Source organism: Gallus gallus, chromosome 1 (genome assembly GCF_016699485.2).
Source record: "Gallus gallus isolate bGalGal1 chromosome 1, bGalGal1.mat.broiler.GRCg7b, whole genome shotgun sequence".
In the NCBI taxonomy this organism is placed as follows: domain Eukaryota; kingdom Metazoa; phylum Chordata; class Aves; order Galliformes; family Phasianidae; genus Gallus; species Gallus gallus.
The window spans coordinates 71,530,710-71,551,611 of NC_052532.1; the positions used below are offsets into that span (position 1 = coordinate 71,530,710).

General features: G+C 44.6%; 1 protein-coding gene and 1 non-coding gene across 9 annotated transcripts in view; both read left to right on the forward strand.

Moving 5' to 3' along the window:
- ETV6 (ETS variant 6) overlaps window positions 1-20,902 on the forward strand; it is a 132,763-nt gene continuing 111,861 nt past the window's right edge. For 2 of the 8 annotated variants that reach the window (XM_015290010.4, XM_046908057.1), the window contains exon 1: window positions 48-130. In XM_015290010.4, the coding sequence (XP_015145496.1) occupies window positions 98-130 (33 nt within the window). In that variant the 5' untranslated portion in view covers window positions 48-97. The other 6 variants (NM_001199273.3, XM_046907643.1, XM_046907721.1 and 3 more) reach the window with 6 other exon arrangements.
- On the forward strand, window positions 20,192-20,297 carry MIR1727-1 (microRNA 1727-1). The gene has a single exon (NR_035223.1). It is a non-coding gene; the product is annotated as a microRNA 1727-1 (primary transcript).

Consider the following 20,902-nt stretch of genomic DNA (forward strand, 5'->3'; position numbering starts at 1 on the left):
GCAACTTCCTCCTGAGGGGCCGGCGGGGAGCGGGAGGTGGGAAGAGCCCCAGAAGTTCCCGGCCGCCCGCTGGGCTGCGCGGAGCTCCTCCTGAGAGATGTCTGAGCCTGCTGCCCAGTGCTGCATCAAGGTAACGAGCCGCCCCGCCCGCTGCCCGCCGTGCCTCCGTGTCACGCTGCTTCGCTTAGCTTTGTTTGCCGGTCTTAGTTGATTTCTGCTGTATTTTGCCGCCTTGTACGCGTCTGGCTGTTTTGCTGGCGGTGGCCGAGCCCCCCTGCCCTCCGCGCCCGCCGCCGGCCCCGCGGGTGCCGCGCGCTGCTTCGCGCGGGGACGGCCGCGGCGGTGCGTCGGGTCGGGGAGCGCGCCGTCCCCCGCCGCAAAGTTGGGAGAAAGTTTCCTGCCGAGAGGGGATGCGCTGCTCGGGGCTCCCGCGGGCGCGGCACGGCTTTCCCCTTCTGTTTGTTTGGCTTGGTTCTTTATTACACGCGACTTTGGTTTTTGTTGTTGTTGTTAATTCTTTTTTTTTTTTTTCCTTCCCTTTTCATTTATTTTACTTTATTTTATTTTTAGTTCGCCTCTTTTTGCGTGTCCCTTTGGCACCGCGCGGGCAGTGCGGGCAGACTCCAACGTCCCTCTCACCCGGCGCCCTCCCGCCCCGCAGCGGGCAGCGCCCGCCCCCCGCGCCCCCCTCCTATTGCCGCTCTCCCCGTCCCTGTCCGCTGGAGAAAGGAACGGACCCGGCGCAGCGCCCAGCGCTCAGCACCGCGCTTTTTGCCCCTTGGCACCTTTGGGCCGAGGAGGCTTTCGGGCTCTGTGGCGAGGTCACGGAGTGTAAGCGCCCGGCTCTGTTTTGCCGATAGGGTCCCACACGTCGGGGTCCGGCGGGGCTTCCCGCAGCACATCGGGCGGACACGTCGGGTCACGGGGCAGTGCGTGCGTGTTGCAGAGCGGCACGGCGCTAACGCAGGCGGGCGCGTACAGTTGGCCGAGCAAAGTGCTGCGCGCAGAAAGTGAAATAGAGCTGTGCCGCGTTTGTTGGTAACTTCCACGGGAATGTCGGGTGTGATCTGCGGCCGAACGTCAGAGACGGGTAGCGTGGGGTGGGTTGCGTTTCCTTGTTTTGGAGGTGGGTCACTTTGGAATAGGAGGCTTGTGCTCGCAGCGGGTGGGCACCGAGAGCGCTGCTGGTTTTGGGAACGGTAAAACCTCTCGTTTCCTCGCCTTGGTGCGGTGTGTTACAGAGTTATCCGGAGAGGGATACATCCACGGCAGGAGGGAGCCAAGGCCGTGTACCGGAGTCTTGAAATTACTGACCGCTGTTTTTTCATTACCCTTAACTAGGCAGGTTCACATGGAGTATGAAATGCCCATTTTAAGTGACCTGTTCCAAGCACTGCAGTCTGGACCTATTTGTACTGCTCAGCGTGTTTTGTGCACACACAGACTCTCACAGCTCTCTTTGCCTAGGCAGAAGCTGCCATGCAGGCACAGTGCTTCAGGCGTTGTCCCGAGTGCTGGTGAATACGGGGCCATTGGAAGGCAGGAATCAGTTAGAAGGGGCGCAGAGGATTTTTTTTGGCTTATCTCCTGGTGTTGGTTTTAATAGTTTCAAAGATAGTAAGTCTTTCGGACAGAAAAGTGGATTTCAACCGATAACATTTTCTTCACCAAACCACTCTGGATAACTTTCTGTTTGGTTGTCCTTAGTACCGTTGGCTTTTGGGGCACGTGTTACAGAAAGATGGAGTGAAAGCTGATTGTGAGGGGCACCCAGATTTCGGAGGAGCTGTTGAGCAGTAGTGTGACTCTGAGTCTGTGTGCCATTATTCTGCAGCATGTGGGTTGGGGCATGGGAGTAAGCTCCATGCCTATCACAGTGGCTGCACAGCCGCTGTGTTGCTCTGAGTAGTAGTTTTCCTCTGAGGTGTTGCATTAGGAGCTTGTGAACTGGCAGAGGTGGTAATGGTGAATGCGTTTTGTGGGGTTTTTTTTTGTGTGTGTTTTTATTCCCTGCCCCAACACGGGGCAAGGCTGCGTGCTGTAAATTCCCCAGCCGTTGAGCGATGAGCCGTGGAAAGCTCTGACGAAGGGAGTGAAGGTTCAAGCTCTGCTTGTGCTTGGGATGCTTGATGCACAGTCTATCTACATTATCAGAGAAGCACTCTAATGAGTTTTAGGAGAACTGTGAGCTGATGAAATTTTGGTACATGTTTAACTACTTATACTCAATATAAACTTCCAGTAGTATCTTTGCTCATGTCAAGTAGGTATATGCGATTGTGTATTGGTATGTATTTGCTTTGTGGCAGATATGTGTATATGTACTTCTCCTCTCTTGGAGAAAGAAATACAACGCTTAACGTCCGGTCCCACCAGTGCTCAAGCGTGCACTTGGCAAGGCTGGTGGTGAGCCTCTAATTTGAAGCTGAAGCTTCTTGTGTTAGTGTCAGTGACAAAACTCCCGTTAAGTTCAGAGTGTGTAGGATTGCATAGGAGAAAGCCAGAGTATAAAAGTACGTACGTGTTTAACATCTGATTAATCACTTAACTCCTTTGCACCAGCCTATTTAATCCCTTTGAAGCCAGATTTTACTAACACTGTCCCAATTAAACACCGGTCGTTACTATTCACTGTGTCATTATAGGAGAAGTCAGTTTCCTGGGAGGCAACCCATTAAAACAGCAGCCCCAGTCTGAAATGCCCCAGTTAAACAGAGGATCCTTTAATGATAATTTACATGTATTTTTGCACCTTGCATCTCAAATTGCTTTTTGGAGGGAGGCAGTTCAGCAACACACTGCTGATAGAAGTGATGATAAGTAGAAGGTAAAGTCTTGTACAGTTAGACCTTCCTTTTAGAAAGCCGTCTGGGTTCTTGAGCGCTTCCCAATGACAGCTTGCATCATGAAGTCTTCTGACAAAAAGTTTCCTCATAATCTGCTTACTGTGTGAGAAAGGAAGGCTGGGGCAGCCTGTGCTTTTGGCCAGCAGTATAGTTCTGAGCTGCAGTCCAAAAATTAGCTGTTTGCATTTTTTTGCATGTGTTTGTTTTGGAATATTTGTGATTCAGTGCCATAAGCTGGGTATCCCCAGAGCAACAGCAAATCATCAGCAAGTGCTTCTGAAAATGTTCGCTTTGGCCTTTGCTTTCTCTTTCTGTGAAACAGGCATAAAATAATAATGAACCTACCTCTGCAGGGTAGTGGTGAGGCTAAGTATTTGTAATGCAACGTGGAAACAATGATGTTTATTGCAGAAATGAGTGGCAGAGTGAGTGGTCTGATTTGTTCCTGGGTTTTCAGGTCACATGGTGTTTGAGGTGGCAGTAGTGGTGTTCTGTTTTGACTGTTGACACTTTGTTGGGGGACTTGTAACTTTCCCAGAGGTCAGTACTGGGGCTCCTCCTCAGTATCTTTATTGATGACCTGGATGAGGGCATTGAGTGCACCCTCAGTAAGTTTGCAGATGACACGAAGTTGGGAGGGTGTGTTGATCTGCCTGAGGGTAGCGAGGCCCTACAGAGGGATCTGGATAGGCTGGATAGCTGGGCTGAAGCCAGTGGGATGAAGTTCAACAAGACCAAGTTCCGGGTCCTGCAGCTTGGCCACAGCAACCCGAGGCAACACTACAGGCTTGGGGCAGAGTGGCTGGAAGACTGCGTAGGGGAAACAGACCTGGGGGTGTCGGTTGATTCTTGGCTGCGTATGAGCTAGCAGTGTGCCCAGGTGGCCAAGAAAGCCAGTGGCATTGTGGCTTGTGTTGCTAGCAGGTGCAGGGAACTAATTGTCCCTCTGTACTCAGCCCTGGTGAGGCCACACCTCAAGTACTGTGTCCAGTTTTGGGTCCTTTGCTACAAGAAAGACATTGAGGCCCTGGAGCATGTTCAGAGAAGGGCAACAAAGCTGGTGAGGGGTCTGGAGCACAGGCCTTATGGGGAGCAGCTGAAGGAGCTGGGATTGATCAGTCTGGAGGCTCAGGGGAGACTTCATTGCTCTCTATAACTACCTGAAGGGAGGTTGTAGTGAGCTGGGGATTGGCCTCTTCTGTCATGTAACTCGTGATAGGACTAGAGGGAATGGTCTCAAGTTGCACCAGAGGAGATTCAGGCTGGATGTTAGGAAATACTGCTTCTCTGAAAGGGTGGTCAGGCACTGGAATGGGCTGCCCAGGGAGGTGGTGGAGTCACCGACCCTGGAGGTGTTCAAGGAACGTTTTGACATTGTGTTGAGGGATGTGGTTTAAAGAATGAGAACTATTGGTGATAGGTGGACAGTTGTACTGGATGATCTTGTAGGTCTTTTCCAACATTGGTGATTCTATGATTCTAAGCAGTCAGAGAGAGCAAGAGCAAAGACAGGCTACCACAGCTTCTTGTATGTCTAACAACAGAGTTGAGGCAATCAATTCTATTGTTGGGTTACTTTTTAGGACTACAATGCAAGCCAAATTTAGCCAATATTGTGTCTGGTGTTGCCGACTTATCTTTAGGCAGTGTTTTATTGAAGAGCAGAGGACAGCTATTTGCCTCATGTATTTCTTTAGTAGCACGTGGAACTCAAAAGTAGGTGATAGTTGTTGTTCTTCTTTTCTTTCAAAAATGCCACTATTGGGTAGAAAATAAAAATGGAAAACTTAGCTGAAGTTAAGTTAGTTTATGGAATGTTTGGAGCAGCAGTAAATAATGCATTTTGAATGGAATTAGGCCTTTCAGTGACAGATGATCTGCTTCTTGACTGTAATACTACTGAGCTCCAAAGTGAACTGGGTATAGCAATTAAGGAAAACTACAAATGATTCTTTATCTAAATGATTTTCCAAAGGTTATCCCTTGTTAAGCTGCATGCAGTTTCCTTTGCTTCAGAGTTGTCCTTGTATAGTTTGCAAATAGTGTCAGCACTGAGGCAGTCTGGAGAGAGACAAGGTGGGTAAGAGAGAGAGACAGGCAATCACAGCGTTATTTATATTGGTCGGTGTTCTGTGGAATGTTTGCACATGGAAATTAATACTATTGTAAATCATTTTATAAATGTGTATAATGCCGAGAGTAGTGCTGGGTGTGACAGAGAGTTAAGTGGTAGAATAGCCCCACAAAAATACTTTGTGACAAGCGGATTTTGCATGTTAAACCATTAACAGCTGGCTAATATTAAATGCAGAGTTTAGACTTTTTAATTCTGTAATTAAATGAAAAGCTGTTGTAGATAGGAACTAGAAGTGATTTCTTGTTGTGTGAATTATTATCTTTTTCCCCAGCTAGCCCAAGTAGGGTCTGATCAAGCTTGGAAATTATTTGTTTTGGAAATGGGGAGTTTAATCTGGAGGAAACCAACAAAAGAGCATCCTTAAAACTGATGGGATGTAGTAGAAAGCAAGATTATTTGTAACGTTTGTGTTTCAACCAAGTGTGGATGAAGTGATTTTTTTCCATTATGAATTCAGCGGGCTCCTCCAAAGCATCTATTACTGGAAACTGGGAATGTTTTCTGAATTGTATGGGAACCCGTGGAAATCCAGGAGCTTGGAGTTCTACCAGATAAATGAAATGTTTAATAAAATGCCAGAGATAGTACTACTAGGATTCAGAGACAGAATTATCCAGTTAGGGTGAGGCATTCAGAATCTGCAAACCACATTTTCCTTTTGTTCTCCTTCTTTTCCCCTTAAAAGGACTTGCTGTAAAATAAGCCTCCATCGTTAATGGTGCACTGTGAAACTCTGCCGATGTGCTTGAATGTTGAACGAAGTAAACCCAATAGAACAGCAGTGTTGGGGAGCTCCTACCCACTTTCTAGGAACTCATCTGATGTCTTTGCTGGGATGGCACCCTGTGACCGGTGTCTCTTTTTCTGGTAGAGTGGAACTGCAGAACATTGCCACAGCACACTGCCCCTTGAATGGCAAGTTCTTTTCTTTGAGTCCACCCTGTGTATAAAAACACATGCAAGCCAGATCTTCTCAAACCTGTCCAGGGTCTGACGTTACAATGCAGTAAGATTTGAGGAGCCAGAAACTCTGGGGCAAGTTCTGCTCTCCTGCTGGTCAGTGGAAGCCACTGGAAGAATTGTTTCCCAGCGGATGGGTCCTTGGTGCCACATCAGCAAGGAGTGGCTGGGAGATTTCCAGTGAGCCCTGCTGAGGTGCAGCTTGAAGCCTGCAGAGTAGAAAGTCAGTGGTGAGCTGCCCTTAGCTGCGCCACTGCCTCTGCTGTGGTGGCTCTGATCTGGAGCCTCTCCACAGCTTTAGAGGACCAGCTTTCTCCAGTTTAAAAGTGGATGGCCTGGCATGGGCACGTGTAGTTACTGGGACTGTGGAGATGAGGAAGCGAAGGGCTGAGGTTTTTTCACAGAGGGACAAGGATCCTGCTGTGTCCCAGGGTACTAGGAAGTTCTAGGAACCGGGGTGCTGGTAGAGATAAAACGCTCCCCTCAGATGGCAGCCTGAGTGGTTGTTGCACTGTCAAATGAATTCAGCGAATGGGCTCTCTGGAAGACGATTTGGGGAACAGTGTAAGAGTAGCTTTCAGGGGAAGAAGGTTATAAGCTGTAGAATATTTCATGGCGTGTGGCCTGAGTTGTGTATTGTTTGTTGCCCTGTAAGCACTGGGCTCAGACACAGTGGAGATAGTGCCTTAGCAAGCCACCCCACACCAAGTCATCAGAACCACCGTTGGCTGACCACGTGCTGGCTTTTGTTACCTTCCAGATGAGATAAATCACAACTTCTCTTACAAACCTCAAAGCACTATGAGAGAGAATTAATATATACAGCCAGCTTGATCATGCTGATGGGCAGTAGCTGGACTCCGCAGGCTCAGAAAAGAGGATAGAGTGAGGTATTTCCAGGTATTATCTTTTCCCCCTGGCAGTTTTGAGCAGGGTGCTCTCATGGCTCTTCTGCTTAACAGAAACTGTGAGGTCTCCTTGAGCTAGTCAGTCCTGTGCTATTGATCTTCGTCTGTCTGCTGGTAGGCCTTGTACCTGGGATCTGATTTTAGGAAACAATTCTGTGGAGAAATGAAAGGGAAAATGAGCTCAGGTTTCAGCTAGAGGTCAAACAGGCAATTAAACCTGTAGCAGGAAAGGAACTGAGAGCAAAACAGAAGTGATCTGTATTTTGCATTTTGAATTCATGCTGCGTGTTGGTTCTGGTTATAGCATATTTTACTGATTATTAAGAGGGCTTGTAGTGGCACTGGAAAATAAACAGAAATGTGTAGTGAAGTTGATGAAAAGCCTGGGGAACCTTCCATAGGAAGAGAAGCTAAATTGCCTGTGACTCTTCAAATGACTCAGTTTGGAAAAGGAGACTGCTGAGGGCGATATAATAGAGATCTATAAAATCACACAGTAGTAGTGTATGGGGAGCAATTACCTGATAGTACACAACTACACAGGCAATGAAATTACCAGTGAGCAAGTTTGAAACAAGTTCTTCCATCTGTGTTAAATTATGGAACTCACCGCTGCAGGATGCTGCAGAGGCTGTAAATACAAATGGATTTTAAAAAGTGGGTAGAGGAATATATAGAAGATACTAATCCTGACAGCTTTTACTGGGGAAAAAAACTCTGTAATTACCATGGGGAAGATTGCCTTATCTATTAAGACTTTCCTGAGATGGACTTCTTATCCTTTAGTGACAAGATCCCAGGCAAGACAGACATGCTCTGATATTATACAGGCATGTAGATGCTCCAGTGTAAAATTCTGCAAACTGTGAGGCTGGTCTCAAGTAGTTATTAGTCTCCTCCAAATTGTTTCTGAAGTCTCTGACTCAACGTCTAACAGTCTTGATTTCAAGAGCACTTGTTATTTGTGAAGAGAGCCGAGGAAGAGTGTCTGTGACTCTTTGAGGGTCATGTGAAGTCTGGATTGCTTGGAGTAGCAAGAGATTGGTTTTGTTGCTCTAATTATTCGGATTCAAATGAAAAAGGGGAAAACCTTCAGGGAATACGTGGAAGGGGAATTACAGACCAGTGCTGAAAAACAGGAGTTTTCTGGTTTTGAGGGACGGACATTGTTTACTTCTAGGATCCAAATGTGGGTTGAACTGTGCTTTTCCAAGGGTCTCACAGTTCCCATTATCACCCCTGTGAAATGTGGTTCTTAAGAATTAACATTTTTTTTCACGTATGCAACAAATGGCGTCCCTACTGGAGGCTGCAGGGATGGGGACAAGAGCTGCTGCTTTGCTGCCTGGCCAAATGCTGCAAGCAGTTGCTGAACCATCTCATTTATGAAGAAGTGCTGTCCTTTGTACAGACCTTGCATCAGTCTTGCGCTGTGAATTTTTTAAAGCAGCAAGGAGAGGAATAGATTTACAAATCAGTTTTGTAGTTTTGCGTGTGTACTTCATTCTTTGTCCTAAAGAAAGACTGATTCACATCTGTGGAGAGCCATTAAAGCACTGATGTGCAGCTAAACATGGTCTTTAGCCTAAATCTAGTTCTCCTTCCTGCTAACTTATACAGTGTTCATAAGTATCTACGTCAGTAATTACATAGCCTCATGGATTTCCTTAGCTTTTAGTTAAATCCTTTGATTTTTGGAAAATAATGAATTACTCTATTTGATGGATGATTGATTTTTATTTTTTAACATGCTATTTATGATAGACTGTATTTGTCTTTGCAGTGAAATGTAGTTACATGTGCAGCCACCTTTAGTGTCCCCCAAACCCTGAGAATTAAAAGTGATCTTAAATAAATAAATTTATATTTGTTCTTGAAAAGGAAGCATTCGGTACATTTTGACATATTTTTAAATTGATTAAAATTTTCTTTTTAAGCAAATGATTTTTTTTTTTTTTGTGATTGCACTCATTGCTTGTCTTGCTGATTTAGTGATGCATTGAGTTCCTCACCCTCATGTTTATTTTTTGACTGGTGGAAGAAAACAAGCCTACCATTTCTGCAGCTCCAGAGCATCTTCCAGCTTTGTAATGGAAGAAAATACTCTCTGCACCTGTTGTCTAAGGTGGTCTTGACTCTGGCCAGTTTGGGCTTAGGTGTACAACAGTGGGTCCCACTAGTTCAAATGATATGACTTTTATTCATGCTTTGGTAGAGTTTTGTACTTGATATTTACCTTTATTTTTTTTTTTATTATTATAGCTATGACTGGGTCTCAGTACACTTGTTTAGTTTGACATTTAAATGAAGTGGGTTAGAAATACAGCATCAGACAGAAGCTTTGTCTGGCCTCCTTAGGTTATCCTCCGTTGTGATTTTTCACTTACTGGTTAGTGGTAAGACTCATCTTCATTAGCAGTGTAGGGCTGAAGCAGTAGAAAATGAGCTGACATGAGGGGTATTTCTCCAGTTCAGCCTCAATATTTGGCTTTACAGACAATAGGGGAAGACATCGTAGATGCAGAACAAGGTTCAATGTTCCAAAGGAAACAAAAAGCCCTAAAAAAAATCTTTTTAAGAACAGATTTTAACATTAATCCTCTAGTATAGGCATATGTTTTCTAAGGTACTTGAAAGTCTCCATTAGCTCAGTGTTTTAATGTGTTTGTTGCTGCAGCCCGTTTCCTTTGAGTAAGAGAGAGCTGTGATTGCCCTTCTTCATTAGTGTGGAGCTGAGTGTCTTCACATAGTTCCTCGGCACTTAAAGCTGCAGTAAAATAACACCATGCTCTCCCTGCTTGGTTTCCTCAGGCTCTTTTGCATGCTGCATGCCTGAGACTCTCCTCTCACTGGTCTCTTGGCACATTGTGTGGTCCTTAGGTTGGTCAGTCCCATCGCTAGTGGTCTCCCTTTGTGCTAATGGGGTGAGTACCAGCTGAGTACCTTGCAATCCTACTGCTCCTGCCTAAGAGGCAAAGGGTTCTATGGTGATGAAAGAGTCCATGTAAGCAAGTATTTCAAGGCTGAAGCTTCTGTCTTGATTTCCATTAGAGCTCCCCGCTTATGCTGCTCTGAGCCCATCTGTCTTCATAAGCTAAATACACAGAAATTTACTCAGCATTGCCGCAAGGTGCAAGCTTTCACATGGGATGGCCCTCCACACCTGGATAGGTAGGTAGCTGTTGGAACCAAACATGGATCTGGTGTCCATGTTTCTAGTTGCCTGCTCTTAGCTATGGGACTGTAGCAATTTTCTCAAGTTAGTGGAGGAAGGAAAACAGGAGCAAGGGAAATAGGGTGGGATTGGGAGCGAGGGATTTAAGAAGGAAAGGGAAGGAGTTTGCTGTGACAGGAACTCCAAGTAGTTGGGGCCCATTGCAGAGTCATGTGAAAATCATGAACATTCTCCTACAAAGGTCTTAAGAGGCAGAGAGTAGCTGAATCAGGAACGGTTACTTTTTGTTAGAGAAATCCTGCAAACTAGGAGGATCAAATGGAAATATCCAGCATTTTTAAACAGAAGGAAATGTTTTTTTTCACACCCCGTACAGTGAAGTTATCAAATTTACTGCCAGAAGTTACAGTGCAGGGCCAAAAAGGAGATGCTTTTCAATAGTTGGTTTGTATTAGATTGAATCTCCGTGAGACCACGAATTGCAAAGATAAGATGCAGTCCTTAGCTGAGAAAGCACCAAACTTAAGAATAGCTGGAGGAGCGTGCAAGAGAGAGTTTGTTTCTTATGTTCTTGCCCTGAGCATTTCTTACTGGCTGTTACTGGAGATGTGGTGCTGGCCTAGACAGACCCTTGGTCTGGCCAGACCTTCTGTTTTTCTGTTTTTGTTTAGGCTTCTCGTACTTAGATGCTGCGCTCTCCACTGATACCTCTGACAGGTGGAAAAGTAGTAGTTGAGAAAACCACACATGTGAATCAGGCCTTCTGCTCTGTTTCGTGATATTGTTTTGCTATTTCCTCAGCAGAGGCAGCCTGACCATCTGAAATTCATGAGGCGAATGTTCTTCAGATTATGAAGTGCTTCTCAGTGAATGTTGTTCCAGAAAACTCTTGGGGGTTTTCCTGTCCTTGATTCTCCTCCTGAGCTGTGATGCGATTTATTGGCATAAAGGGCTTTGACCTGCTTTACTTCTCTAGGTTCTTCCCAAGATTTGGCTGATAGAGGGTGGAAAAAATAATTAGATTCTTAGATAATCCAAATGCTACGTGCTGTGCCAGCCACACCTCTTCTGATGGTTGATAAGAGACAAGTGAACACAGTTCCTTGCAAGATGAGGATGGGTTTGTTTGGATGACAAACAGGCAGCTGCATGACTGTATTGCTGATGAACAGGTGTTATACAGTACAGGGACAGGTCCAGCACTTCCACTAATTTATGCCATCAACATGCCTGCAACCTGCTTTGAAGTGACTATCTTAATTTGGTAGTTTGGTCTTTTTGCTTTTCGTTCCCCGACTCTTCTTTTCAGGTTCCTAACAGCTGAGAAAATTGAGGAGGAAGTGTTATTTACCAAGTCCCCAGACTTTTTTCTACACTAATGATTAAGAAATGAGTAAGCTGGCAGACAGGACCTTCTCGTGGGACCCTGTATAGACAAAATGTTTTCCTTCGGCACAAGTGAACTATTTTCTAAATCATGCTTGTCTTGCGCTAATGCAGTTAGTGAGCAATTAAAACTACAAAGGCGAGCTGGCTAAAAGAAAAAAAACCTGCAAATACCTGTGTGTGCTCTGCCAAGCACATCTTGAGTGCTGTCCTCCAGCTGACATGTAAACAAGCCAGCCTTGAAGTGCCACCTAACTTGCTGTCCCCCTGCCACGGGCTCCTCCTTGACCACACAGCCTGAACATCTGAAATGTTACACTTGCTACCAACATGGGTATAATAAAAAAGCCCTGTGAATATTCTCAAAAGACACTGGTACCTGAGGGAATTTTGTTGTCCAGTGTTAAACACAAGGAAGATAATTTTATCATTTCATGCAGAATTGAAGTATGTCCATGTGCCACACGCAGACTCACACATGTAAGCTTTCCCAGTTCAGTATGAGAGCACAGTAATTGTGCAGTCCTCTCGTCAAGGAATATATTGTTTGCCTGAGTGTTGTAGATGATCTTTAATTTATGACATCTGATATCTGTTTGCACTGCACTCAACTTTCTGAAATTTGGATTTCCTATTCAGACTTATGCTTTGGGTATCAATCTTGTTGAGACATCATAGAACTGGCTGCTGAAACAATGGCTGTGAAGAAATGAGTAGTTAACTGCACCCTGTAATGCCACCGTATTTTTAGTCTGAGTAAAGCAGAGCTAAATTTTCTGATGTCAGCCTTTTTTTGGTGCTCTGCCTTCTCCTTTGTTGTATTTCCAAACGTTCATTCACGTACAGACTTCACACTGTGTTATTTTTCTCAAGTAGCTGAAGTTTTTTTACCTCTTCTTTCACATCACTGAAGCCCAGCTCTGAAAACAGTGGTGGCAAAATAACTGGGAAAACACAGCCTTTGTTAACTGCAAGGTCCTTTTGTTCTTCAAGTTACTTCAAACAGGAGTTAAATGGTACACCTGGTTTTAAAAAGTGGTGATAGTCTCTATCTGATCTTTTCTTCCCGGTGGAAAAAAGCTAGGGTTTGATAACCTATATGGCAAAGAGTGGTAAACTAGGAGCGGCATAGACCATTAATGGAAAGTACCTTAACTTTGATTTCTTAACAGCTTGTTAGATGAAAGGGTAATCGTAGCCTTTCTGACTTCCCATTGCTGCTGGCTTGCGTAGCATTTGCCTTAAATGAAAGGGCAATGCTCAGATCTCAACGTGCAAAAGTAGCAGGCCGCTCGCGTGGCCAGGTCATTAACGTCCTTCTCTCCATTTCTTGCACTCAGGTCTCGCTGCCATCCATTGTTAATTCTGCTGGCCGTGGCTTGTTAAGAAGCCCTGGAAACCAAGTATTTTTCCAGGCATAAGTCATTTGTGCTGAGACATCTGTTTCTCTCATGGCCAACTAGTGTCTAGCCTCCTGTTTTGGCTCTTACTTGCATGTTCTGTCAGCTCCCTTTTCACAATAAGGTTATTCTCCTGAAATTCTGCCCTCTTTGTCTGATAAGTGCAGGTAGAACATTGCAGGCTACCTTGTTTGCATATACTGTAAGCTGTTTGGTGAGGGCTTCTGTGTAGAACTGTTTCCTTTTGAAGCACAGAGGGATTTGGCACTACTAGAAGTGGGGATCTTAGCGTCTTACAAAGAAGAGTGAAGATATAGTGAGGCAAGAGAAAATTATGACTAGATCAGGAGGCCTGGATCTTCATCTTTCACTGGGCCTGCAAGTTCCTGCATTCTTTTATGGTGTGGAGTCACACCTTCCCTCCTTCCTTGGGTAGTGTCTGTGAAGGGATAGTTGCCACGTCCAGCTTCAGGCTGATGTTTAGTTGATTGCTTTGATGCGGGTCTCTAACCATTCTTTAGAGGCATTACAACAGTGCACCATTGTTATTTTGCTGCAGAAGTAGTTTGAGGACGTTTGTTCAGGATAAGGTGGTAGCTCCGTGCAGGATCTGTCCCACCCTTCCCCTTCCTCCTCCCTTGTGCTGGCACGGATGTTTGTGCAGCCATGTGCTGGATAGGGCAGTAGGTCTGGATTAAGGTAAACGGCCTGTGCTAGCACATGGAGATCGGTACAGGAGGGCAGGGCACGGCACATGTTTTTAGTGGCGGTGCCAGTTGATCTGGGATTAATGTGCTGATGAAACTCTGGGTAAGGCTTTGGCTCAACGCGTGTCACTTGAAATCACAACCAAAGCTTTTAAAGATTCCCACCTGCTTTCATTACAAGGACTGTCCCTTTAGACTCAACAGAGTAGCTTCAGGAAAACTGGTCAGTGTTAGCTTTTGCCTGTTAAAATGTGGCTCTTCATTAAGAAACCAATTTTTCCTTTTCTGTTACCAGCAGAGGCCAAGCATCTCAAGCAGCATGGGCAGTTTGTATGAAGGCTAGAGGTGTTGCCTGGAGGTATCAAGGAACCTTCTGCTATGGGCATCAGGCCCCACTGCCTGTCAGCTGTGTATTTCCAACTGTGCTGTGGCTTGTTTAGCATTTCTGAACGTACCTTAACTGTGCCTTTTAGCCTTAATTGTAGGAGAATACTGCTTAATACAGGAAGGTGCTTGCGTGTGTTGAGTCTTCTGAGGTAGACTGAGAACAGCAAACACTGCCCCCCTCCCACTTTATAATTGCAAATTTATGCTGCTCTGTACTGCCAGGGCTGACAGACACACTGGACCTGCTTAACTGTGCATCAAAGCGTGAAGCTTCACTGGGTCAGGGGAGGAAGTTCTTCCCATGTGCCTAATCTAGAGGTCATTTCAGAGTTTCAATTATCTATTAAAACTGTGTCCCTGAAACATGCAAACATGGAAATTATACATTCAGCCCATAAACGCTAGCTCTTTGTGAGCCACATTCACCACAGCTTTCCTGTGAACTCAATATGTGCCTTGTATTAGCTTTGGCATGAAGGGTATTTGTGACATCTTTTCTATTGGAAACTGGGCCAGCTCATAGGTTTTAGTTTATTTTTCTTAAATCTTCTATACTGGCCTTGTGATGTGATTGTAAAAATTTACCAGCCTGGCATATGTATGCATTATCCTGGACAGGAAGGATAGGTTTGGGTTAAAGGTATTATACAGAAGTACAGAAGATTTTAGTTCGGTCTCTGCTCTGCTGCTGTGTGCTCTGTGACCTTGAAGTCATTTAATGTGATTGCCCCTCCATAAAGCGTAATGCCTAGCAAAATGGAATCTGATCATGAGTAGAAACTGTTTGTGCCTCTCTAGTACGAATAATTAATAGTGATCTTACTGTAACCCCTGCCGGTATAATTAATGTTGCTGGATTACAGTCAGTAGGACACATGATTTAGCAGTGCCTGGATATGATTTTTGGGCAGTTCACTTTTTTTTTTTTTAAACCTTCTGTTTTGAACTCTTATTAGAAGACTCTCAAAGGCACTGGTGTGTTGGGTCACGCATGAAAGTAGGCCTCAGCCACGTCTAGGATAATGAATTTAAAATTTAATGAAAATTAATACTAAAATTTCTACAACATAGAACTGTTGAGCTGTCAGCTTATATTTCCCCAACACTGGAGATTTGGCTAGATTTTAGTGTGAAATAGCACCTTCCAGCTGATAGCTAGCTGAGGGACTTGATACACAGGTAATATTACTGCTTTTAAAATAATTCCTTTTCCAAGAGTTCAAATGTGGGATGAAAAAAAAAATGTCATTGGTTAAGCAAACTTGGAAGTCTGGTCAGATTCCTAAGCATTTGCGAAGAGGAAAGTCAGTTTCTTTTGTTTTTATTTTGAGGTATTCACGTACAAAGCAGAATGAATCAGCATTTCAGCATTCCATTCTTAATTTGTTTTTCTAGACTCAAGGAAGTTGACTGAAGCAACACCTTTCCCTCAGAAATTAGACATTTTCTAATAATGACAGTTTCTTATTATCTTTGCAGATGACTTTACCAACAGCAACAAAAATAGGAAATGATGGCAGAACTAAATAGCTTTACTGTTTCTTTTTAATATATTAAATTGAAGTCCAGAGGGAAGCTGTGAGAGGAGTGCATTGCATGTTTTAAACCAGTGTTTTGCATCCTCCCCATAACACCTGACAGACAGGCAGATGATAGACCCTCAGTATTTATTTTGTTCGTGACCCCCAGTCCAACTAGCTGTCCCCATTCCATGTCTAGCCTCAAGAGAGACGGGTGACTGCCTACAGCTGTGCAGATGCTGTATCTTGAGTCTGCTGGATGTCTGTCATATAGCAGATGGCTGGGGAGGTATACTACTTGCTGATTGTTATTGCACTTGAGCAGTGGACAGCAGCCTCTCTGCTGCTTCCCTGCAGCTGCAAGATGTGACTCACTGCCTGCTTACCTGCCTTCTCCCCAGCACCAGGTCAAGACTTTACAACTTGAGGCCTGGCAGGTTTTAAGGCTGACCTTGCCTGGATAAGTCAGCTCTCCTTTATGTATGTATATTGTTGATGGGGGAGAAAGGAGAAAGGTATGGATGCTGGCTGTGATGAAAGGCTGCCTAACTGCCCCATCTCAGCACATCATGTGGAGTCATATTTTCCTCCCAGGCCTCTGTATTATATGCAAGTTTGAAAACTAGGCTCACATACTTTGAATGGGTTCATTTTTTTTCCCCTCTTCATTCTTGTCTCCTGTGAAATGTGAAGCATTCAGGAGATTTATCAAACAAGTATGAAACTGGTGTAGCAGCTACTTCATTAGATTGGTTGGCTGCTATCCATCCATCTTTAATTCATAGTATCATAGAATAGGTTAGAGCGGATCTTAGAAAATCTTCTTCCAGCCCCCTGCCTTGGCCAGGGATATCTTCCACTAGGTAAGGTTGCCCAAAGCACCATTCAGCCTGACCTTCCACTTGTGCATCTGGCTGTTACTCTATTATCAGTTCTTTGTGTGTATTGCAAGAAATCTCCATTTGTTGTTTTCTTGCATATTTGTAGTGCTCATCTTTCTTGGTTTTGTCTCTGGTGACACCTTGGAGATACGATTTCCTTTTCTCACCTCTCTGTAGACACTGTGCTCCATTCATAGGTAACACAATGGTAGACGAGTAGTACTGCAGACCAGTTCAACACGGATAGAATGAGAGCTGGTACCAGGCAGTTACGAGGGCCAGTGCTGATTTTTTTTTTTTTTTTTTTTTTTTTTTTTTTTTTAGTTTAGAAAAGAAAAGAAACCTCAGCTAAAAGACTTGGCTATTTACAGATAGTCCTTGTTTCTTGGAACGTTGTAATTGTCAAGGACAATTCCTAAATGTCTGAAAGTGAGGGTTTTTTTGTTTGTTTGTTTTTGATGGAAACAAACTGTAAAAACAAAAATACCTGATTTAGAAAGGTAGCTTCCATGCAAGCCCTGCTGAATGACTATGGTACCCTCCATGTTTCTCTGAAACACAAGGGCTGCCCTGAAAGTAATGCCTTGTATTTTATGATGTTGGCCAACGACATCAGAGGCAGATGTTGGTGATACGGCAGTTGAGGCTGAACCTGCCCATCAGTATTCCATTACATTTTGTTACTCTGTGACAGATGGCAGCAGAGGGGCAGACTGACAAAATGGCGTCTGACATGGAAGTATGTATGAAGCAACAGTTTGTCATTGAATTCTTCCACGTGGAAAAAAAATGGTATGCATTGACGTTCATTGATGCTTGCTTGACATCTATGGAGACCAGGTGGATGTGAGCACAGTGAGGGGGTGAGTGGTGCATTTCAGCAGGGGCGACAGCAGAGTGAAAGACAAGCCGTGTTCCAGATGGCCTTGCAGATTTTCACAAGCATGGTACGCAGGTTCTTGTTCATCGCTGGTGAAAATGCGTAGCTCACGGTGGTGACTATGTTGAAAAGTAATGTTTTGTAGCTGAGAATTTGCTCTATCAAATAGTATTATTGTGATCTTTGTATCTGTTACAGTTTACATGGAAATAAATAGGAGGCATTACTTTTGGAGCAACCTGCGTACATCCAAGATGCACTGTTGCCTCACTGTTAGTAGCCTTTCTCTCAGCTCTGTTAGCAGACGGAGCCTAGCTGTGGGCTTGTAGGGATTACTCCCTCTTCTAGGTTGGAAGTAACCAGTTTTTGCCACCTTGTTTGAGAACAGGCACATTCCAAGCTGCAGCAGCTGCTTGTGCAGATCTGCATCAGGTTGTTTGAGCAGCTGGACAGAGATTTTTGGAGCTGCCCCTGGTGTTTCTGAGAATCATTTTGGTTGGATCCATCCTTGAATTAGAATGGCTGAAGCGGTGTTATTGTGCAATTATTACTTGGGTCCAGTACAGCAGAAATGGAAAGGTGTGTGTGTGGAAGGATGTTCGCAGCTCCGTAAATAATAATCCCTAACTCCTCTTAGGTCACTTCTTCCTGTCGTCTCCCCTTACCACCAGAGGTTGTTTCCATACGTTTTACTGGGGAACTGGGAATTCCTTTGGAAGTTAGGAGCCATGTGAGCTACACTCAAGCTTTCCAAAAAGGTGGTGGAAGTGCTGGGGGAGGGAGCTCACTTTGAGCATCCTTCTTTGCCTGTGGGATATCCCTAGTTCTTTAATGCCTTGAGAAAAGGCAGGGGGATAGGTTCCTGGAAGAGCTTTCATTGCTCAGGGGAACCCTGAAGCATTTTCCTTGCGCATGTAGCCATTTTGTGGTGAGTACAAATGCATCTTGCTCTGCACTGTTTGGAACTGGGCTTGTTTAGCACTTACGTCTCACGTAAGGATGCTGCCCACTTTTTTTGTTTTCCTCCTCACTCCCACAGTCTTGCAGTAGTGGTGTTTTTTTGGCCACCTGTGGTTTGAAGCAGAGCTGCCGGGGAGTGCGTGTGTGTGTGTGAGTGTGCGCACACAGATTAGAAAATGAGAGGTGGGGAAGCTCAAACAGCTTCCTGAAGTGTGGGAGTGCAAGCCAGAGAAAGGAAGGAAAATCTTTTTGAAGCTATATCAGTGCTTTACACGGACAAGAATAGCAGACAGAGCATGTTGACAGAGTGGTCTGAAGATAAGTGTGGCCATGTGGCAAAGCTTTAGCACTGTAAAGATCACCTCTGTCCACTAGCAAAGCATACTTTTCCAACAGGAGTGCAGTTTTGTCAGCGTGGCTGGGTCTGCACGTGTCTGTAGGTCTGCACCTACAGCCCTTTTAATCTATAGAGGAAGTGTGAGGAACAGCCTGGATCGCGTCTTGTGAAGATACTGCAACTGGGAGGAGAGGTGGGGTATCCAGCTAGCTGTTTTTCTGCTGCAGATCTGTGGTTTGTCAGGCTGGGTGCTAGTCCATCGGTGCTTGCTTTCTTCCTCTGCCTCCTGTAAGTATTTCCTGAGCAGGGTGAAATTCCTTGCCTTAAGCCAGCTGTGCCAGATATTGGGCACCTGGTGTGCTGATGGGACAGTGGCGACTTGCTTTCCAGTTAGGAGCAACCAGTGCCTGAACCTTCAAGACTTTGTTTACATCGCTGTTTTGAGCTTCCTTCTCAGAGTTTTCTTGTCCCTTTCTCATCCGTAAATGACAGCCAAAGGTTGTTCCCCACGGGATGTTGAAATGCTAATAGAACAGACTCTGCTTATTTTCCTGCGTTAGAATTTCCAGGCCTTCCTGCCTTACTGCCAGCCTTTCCTGGATGGCCCAGCAGCTGAGTGATCTCCTGTTACTTTTTCATGAAGCATTGTAAGCCTGGGTACCGCATGAGCAAAGCTGTCCTTGCATATGACGTGGTCAGAAAGGGGCAGCCTTCCTTCCCCCTTAAGCAGTTGTGTAACAGCTGGATAACAGAGGTCTGCTGGCTGTCTTCTCTGAACTGTTTGGAAAATGCCTCATCCTCTGCTTGGGCACCATGGAACAGGAAACAGTGTGGGCTCCCAGGGAAGTGGTCTGCTGGACAGAACTGGAATTTGTATCTACAGCTTTGGTTTTGTGTTCTCAGTACTATTTCTAAAGGCGTTAGAAAGAAAATCTGTGTTTTTTTTCCCCTGTTTTTCTAATTGGGAAATGGAGGCCAAGAGGAGCAGTGATGAAAAGGGAAGAGTTTATTTAGAGTGTGCCATTCCAAGATGGGAATAGCAACCTGGTTTGTTGTAGTTCAGTGCTCTGGGCACCTGCATCACATTTAATCATGTGTTTAACAATAGGCATGGCAATAGCTGCCATGCAGTTCCTTCTCTTTTCAGGGCGTCATGAGCAGAACTGTTCACTGAACTCAGACTGCAGGGCCAGTTCCACTTATGCCAGACCATTAGCATCACCCAAGCTGCCAGGCCATACAAAGCTGTACTTGCTGGTGTAAAGGGTGTCAACATCTGGCCTGTAGAACCTGCCTTACCAGTAAAGATCCAGGATGTGAATCAAAGAGCCCTTAACAGAAAGAAAGTGTTACCATTTGAGTTGTGGGAGATGGAGACGAGCAATTGTGGCCTGGTGGTTGGCTGTTGGATTGAGCTGACTTGAAAAGGAGTTCCTGAGCCTCCAGGTGGACTGAGAACATCCACTCAGAGGTAGCATGGGGTCACTGAACAGACACTTCAGTACAGCAATGCTATGACCCCTCTTAGTCATGCCTTGAGCATTTAAACGATGTCATACCTCAGTTTAGAAAAACACAACCTAAAAACACAACAAACCTCAAACCAAACAAGCGGTGACTCTTTCTGTACATCTGCTTGCCTGTCTTTAAAGAGAGCTTTGGTCTTCACAATCCTCCTGGCAGAAAATATTTCATGATTATGCTGAGGGACAGACTTAGATCAGCAGGAAAAGCTGCTCTAATGAACTGAAGGTTTTGACAGCCAGCCTAGTGTTCATATGAACAGCTATTTCTTGTTGCTGAGAAAACTGCCTTTTCCAGAATCTCAACTCAGGAGCTGTTTGCAGGATGATGGGCTTTACAGTGTCTAGAAGGAGTGTTGCAAGTTCATTTGCTGCCTGAATTCCTTTCATACATCATGCGAGACACTGTTCATTTTGATCATTACTGAAGTCTTTGCAGCTGATTTTGGAAAAATATGATTCAGAACTTTCATTACATGGGATTTGCTCAGAGAGATTGTTTACAAGATGATAAGCTTCATATCGCATCTCTGGAATATATGTACTTTGTTTCTTTTCATCTGTAAAATCCAAAATTTTTGTGAGCAGTATTATCTTAGCACTGGGATTTAATCTGTTCCAATTAAAACCAATTGGAATTTTCATTAATAATTGTCACTGAAATAAATTTCTGCTAATAAATTTGGAATCAAATTGTTTTGCTGTTGTGTGTGTTATTAATATTGCTGTGTTATATATCTACATTATATACATCATCATATGGTGTGTGTTATTAATATTGCTGTGTTACATATCTACATTATATACATCATCATACAGTGTGTTATATATACTGTTTTCTCACAGATTATTCCTTGAGTTCCCTGTGTGCTTCTCTTTTGTTCCTCAGTTTCTC